This window comes from Otolemur garnettii, unplaced genomic scaffold (assembly GCF_000181295.1).
Source record: "Otolemur garnettii isolate 467f Iridium unplaced genomic scaffold, OtoGar3 scaffold00068, whole genome shotgun sequence".
Classification (NCBI taxonomy): Eukaryota; Metazoa; Chordata; class Mammalia; order Primates; family Galagidae; genus Otolemur; species Otolemur garnettii.
Window position 1 is genome coordinate 1,885,178 of NW_003852463.1, and position 5,088 is coordinate 1,890,265.

Consider the following 5,088-nt stretch of genomic DNA (forward strand, 5'->3'; position numbering starts at 1 on the left):
ATGTATTTCAACTCCATCCAAGTAAATGTAAAAGATGTAAAGTATCCATCTTTTTTAATGGCTGCATAATATTCCATGGTATACATATACCACAGTTTGTTGATCCAATCATGGGTTGATGGACACTTAGGTTGCTTCCATGACTTGGCTATTACGAATTGAGCACAAAATAGAAACGTTCTTATGGCTTCTTTGGTGAATTTGGATTTCTTTTTATTTTTCACTGCAACCTGAGTCCTGAGGTAATGGGCAGAGAAGACTTAGAGACTTACTGCCTGTTTATCTTTTTATCACCTTTTTGTGACAGAGGCTAAAATTTGAGCCCCTGACAGTACTAATAGGCTGGAGGAACAGGAACTTCACTGTGATCAAAGTGGGAAGAGGCCCTGCGTGGGCAATACTGTTGGGGTAAAAGTGGAGTTTTACAAATAATAGGATGGGCACTTACACAGAACGAAAAACGCAGAGTTGCAAATCCTGCCCTAGGGAGCTCTAAAGGGGAACTGTGTAGAGTGCATGGTGGGGGTGGGGAGAGGTTCAGAGGAGGTGGCCCTGGTGGCTTTATAATTTGCTGCTTAGCTTCTGCTTTCAGCATCTGCTGTGACCAGATGGTGTGCAGCTATCTCTCTGGCCAGTTGAGCCAAGAAAGAAATAAAACTCCTGTCTTTGTAAAAACCATGCTTGGTAGGGAAAAAATTGTCCTGTAGCAAGTAGCAATTTCTCTCTTTCTCTGTCCCTCTCAGAGGGAAATCTTATCTCTGATTTCTAAATGGATTATATTGACATCCTGCTCAGATGTTAACTGAAGGTTTTCCCTTAATTCCTCCCACCTTTTGTCAAATCTAGCCATCCTGAAAGGTTTTCCTAACAAATACCTGTAGCTGACCGTCGTATCCTCAGTGAGTCTCCAATTTAAAGAATAATACAATTTTAAAAGGGAAGATCTTTCATGAATTTCTTTTTCCCATGTTTGAAAACATTTTTGTTTTCAGAATAAGGACCTCTGAAAGGAAACATTTATATGATAATTATATTATTTGAATAATATAAATTATTATAAAGGTATAAATGTTACATGTGTTCTTATGTTTATAGCCTATTCCTGGCTACAAAGTCTAACAATTCAGTTTGCAAACTCATCCTAGAAAGAGTGCTTCAACCTCACTGTTGAATATCACTATGGTCACCTTCGAAGTACCACCCTTGGGAAGCTATGCACCAATCTCAGCACCTAGTCCACTCTTCAAAGCAATGTTGGAACTTTTTCTGGAATGACCATCAGAACTGTTGTCATACAGCACACAAAAAACACCCAACAATAATGAATACCAATCAGCAAAACACTACCACACGTTGGCACAAATGTCATATACTGTGGTATATCGGCTGTGAGACACTGATATACCGAGATTAGGACACCTTACTGACTTGTTTGTACAGTGTAAGCACTAGGTGGCAGTTTGCAAACTTTATTGCCAAACCCTGTACAACACCAGCTCTGTTGGTTATTTCAGTAAAGGAGTTCCAAAATTGCTTTGAAGGGTGGCCTAGTAGCTGGCATCAGTGCACAGCTTCCCAAAGGTAGTACTTCAAAGGTGACCATACCTATACTCAGCAATGAGGTATGTAGCACATTCTCTAGGATGAGTTTGTGAATCAGACCTTGTATATCAAATCACATATATTTATAAACTAAATACCAACAAAGCTGCAAAAGTGAACAAAATAAAAGTTAACATCATTAATTTAATGTGGCAGTGTGTATTTGATATTCAAATAAAATAAAATTACCAGGAACCTAAATATTGCAAGTACAGGGGAGGTTTTTACATTGGGCATTCTGCACTGCCATTGGCTGAGCTATGACTCAAGTTCTGTTTTCCTTTTGTTTTCTTCATTCCACTGTGGTATCATTTGCCTGTCACTTGGCATTAATGCATTAATCATCCACACAAACGCCTGTATGTGAATGTTCATAGCAGCATTATGAACCACAGATAAAAAATGGAAATCCAAATATCTATTAACAGATGAATAAAAAAAATGTACTACATTTATGGAATGAAATAGTATTCATCCATGGAAAAGAATGAAGTCTTGATATCTGCTACAACATGGGAAGATATTAAAGCATTATGCTAAGTAAAAGACCATATGCCACAGTAGACCATATAATGTATTATTCCATTTACAGTGTACACGAAATGTCTATGATTAGACAAATCCATAGAAAAAGAAAGTAGACTACCAGTTATCAGGATTTAGGAAGAGGGTGAGAAAGAGAAAGTGACTGCTAAGGGGTATGGTATTTTTTTTTTTTTTTTGAGATAGTGCCTCAAGCTATCGTCCTGGGTGAAGTTGGCATCACAGCTCACAGCAACCTCCAACTCCTGGGCTCAAGCGAGTCTCCTGCCTCCACCTCCCAAGTAGCGAGGACTACAGGCACCTGCCACAAGGCACGGCTATTTTTTATTTGAAGCCATCATTGTGTTTGGCGGCCCGGGCTGGATTCAAACCCACCAGCTTGGGTTCGAATGGCTGGCGCCTTAGCCGCTTGAGCCATGCTGGTTTTTTGTTTTTTGCCCTGAGCAGAGTGCAATGGCGTTATAGCTCACTGCAACCTCAGACTCGGTCAGGCGGTGGGCATCCCGATGGCCACTGGGATTACAGGCGCTTGTTGCAGCGCCCTGCTGGGTTTTTTTTTTTCAGGAGTTGGGGGTCTCACTTTCGCTCAGGCAAGTCTCAAACTCCTGAGCTCAAGCAATTCTCCCTCCTCAGCCTCCCACAGTGCTGGGATTACAGGCATGAGCCACTGCACCTGGTGGGTATGAAAATGTTCTAGAATTAGTGGTGATGGTTGCACCACTCTGTGAAACATATATGAAAAAAACACTAGAATGTACATTTAATTTTATATATATGTATATATATATAAAATATGTTTTTTGAGACAGAGTCTCTTTTGTCATCCTCAGTAGAGTACCATGGGATCATAGCTCACAGCAACCTCAAACTATTGGGCTCAAGCGATGTTCTTACCTCAGCCACCCAAGTAGCTGGGACTACAGGCGCCGAATTTTTAGAGATGACGTTTGGCTCTGGTTGGAACCTGTGAGCTCAGGCAATCCACTACCTTGGCCTTCTAGAGTGCTAGGATTACCGAGCCCTATTTATGTATTTTTTGAGACAGAGTCTCACCCTGTCACCCTGGGTAGAGTGCAGTGGTGTCATTATACCTCATGGCAACCTCACATCCTTGGCTTCAAGTGATCCTCTTGTCTCAGCTTCCTGAGTAGCTAGGACCTACAGGTACTTGCCACAAGGCCTGTTAGTTTTTCTATTTTTAGTAGAGACAGGTCTTGCTTTTGCTCAGGCTGGTCTCTAACTTGTGAGCTCAGGTGATTCACCTGCCTCAGCCTCTCAGAATGCTAGAATTACAGGCATGACCCACCACATCCGGCCAACTGTACATTTTATAAGGGTAATTTTATGCCATGTGAATATATCTCAATTAAAAGCTAAATTTAAAAAATGTTTGTGAGACTTGGTCTCTAAAAATAACCGGGCGTTGTGGTGGATTCCTGTAGTCCTAGCTACTCTGGGGGCTGAGGCAAGAGAATCAATTGAGCCCAAGAGTGAGATTGCTGTGAGCTATGATGCCATGGTGACAAAGTGAGACTCTGTCTCCCAATAAAAGAAATAATAAAAAATGTTTGTAATGAATGGCTTGTAGTTAGGAAAAAACATTTTTTTACAACAAAGTCTCATTCTGTCGCTCAGGCTAGAGTGTAGTGGCATCATGATAGGTACTGCAACCTCCAACTCCTGGGCTCTCTCAGCCTCCCAAGTAGTTGGGACTACTGGTGCACCCCACCATTCACTGCTAATTTTTTATTTTTAGTAGAGCCCAGGTCTTGTCCTGGCTCAGGCTGGTCTCAAACTCCTGAACTTAAGGGATCCTGCCCCCTTAGACTCTCAGAGTGCTAGGATTACAGGCGTGAGCCACCGCGCCTAGCCTTAAATTAAATTTTTTAAAAAATTGCAAGGGTGGACAGTATCATACAGGCTCCTCCTCCACCCAGGGAGCAGGAATGAAACTCAGCAACACCAAGCAACCCCCACCACAGAGCCAGTCGCTCTCCTCCACCCTCCACCACTGCGGGCCCTGCCACGCCTCTGGGAGAACGGTGATTGGCTGAGTTCCGGGAGGGGGCAGAGCTAAAAGGAATGCGTCAAGCCCCTCTGAGCTAGGCGGGGCGAAACCTTAGCTCGCGAGATTTGGCTGGTTCCGCATTTCGGCTCTGCGAGGTGGGGGAGGCGGGCACAGCGGGCTCAGCGGTGTGTACGGCCTGGTGGCGTCTAGATACCGGCTCGGAACAGCGGCGGTCGAGCTTCCGCTGTCAGCGAGCTGAGGACCGTCCGACCCCTCTCACCGGCTCCGAATCCTGACTGGGGTGGGGGCCAGCGGCCCCTCCCCTGTCCTCTGAGGACCGAAGATGAGCTTCCTCTTGTGAGTGGGGCCGGGCCTTGGGCGCTAGGGCTGAGGGCCGAGATCGGGGAGGGGACCAGCGGCCCTGAGGCGAGGGCCGGGCCTAGGTTTAGGGTCAGGGGCCCTGGCCTTTGCGTTGCCTCAGCTTGTGTCCACGGGATAGCTAGGAGGTTGGGAGAGGCTGACAGAGATAAAGATAGAGGCAAAGGAAGCGGAGCAAGACGACTAGGTAGTAGAAAGGCGTTGAGGCCGGCAGTACCTCCAAACTTTTCCGCCCGAGCGCTTCGAGGGCGGAGGGATGATTTGGGGGCGGAGCCCTGGGCTTCCAGTTTCTATCAGGTCTCTATGATTCGTTCTGGCTTAGCATTTCAGTCCATCTCATGTCCAGTTTTATTATTGTCAGTATTAAGTGCCGTGCCAGGAGAATGTGGAGTGCCACAATTTGTGAACCGTGAAGTTAAAATAAGATATGGGCCACGAAGCCAGACAGTTCTGTCTAGGTCTGATTCAGTCCTCTTACTGGTTTCGTGAATTTGTGTACGTTAGCTAACTTGTCTGGGTTTCGGTAGAATCTAGTTGTAGAGATAAAAAAAAAAAAA

General features: G+C 44.8%; 1 protein-coding gene across 1 annotated transcript in view; it reads left to right on the forward strand.

Moving 5' to 3' along the window:
* Positions 1-4,206: 4,206 nt before the first annotated feature.
* The window catches only part of MOB1A (MOB kinase activator 1A), a 27,197-nt gene continuing 26,315 nt past the window's right edge, over positions 4,207-5,088 (forward strand). Inside the window, exon 1 of the mRNA XM_003793388.3 lies at positions 4,207-4,510. Coding sequence (XP_003793436.1) covers positions 4,497-4,510 — 14 coding nt within the window. The 5' untranslated portion in view covers positions 4,207-4,496. The remainder of the gene's footprint in view (positions 4,511-5,088) is intronic.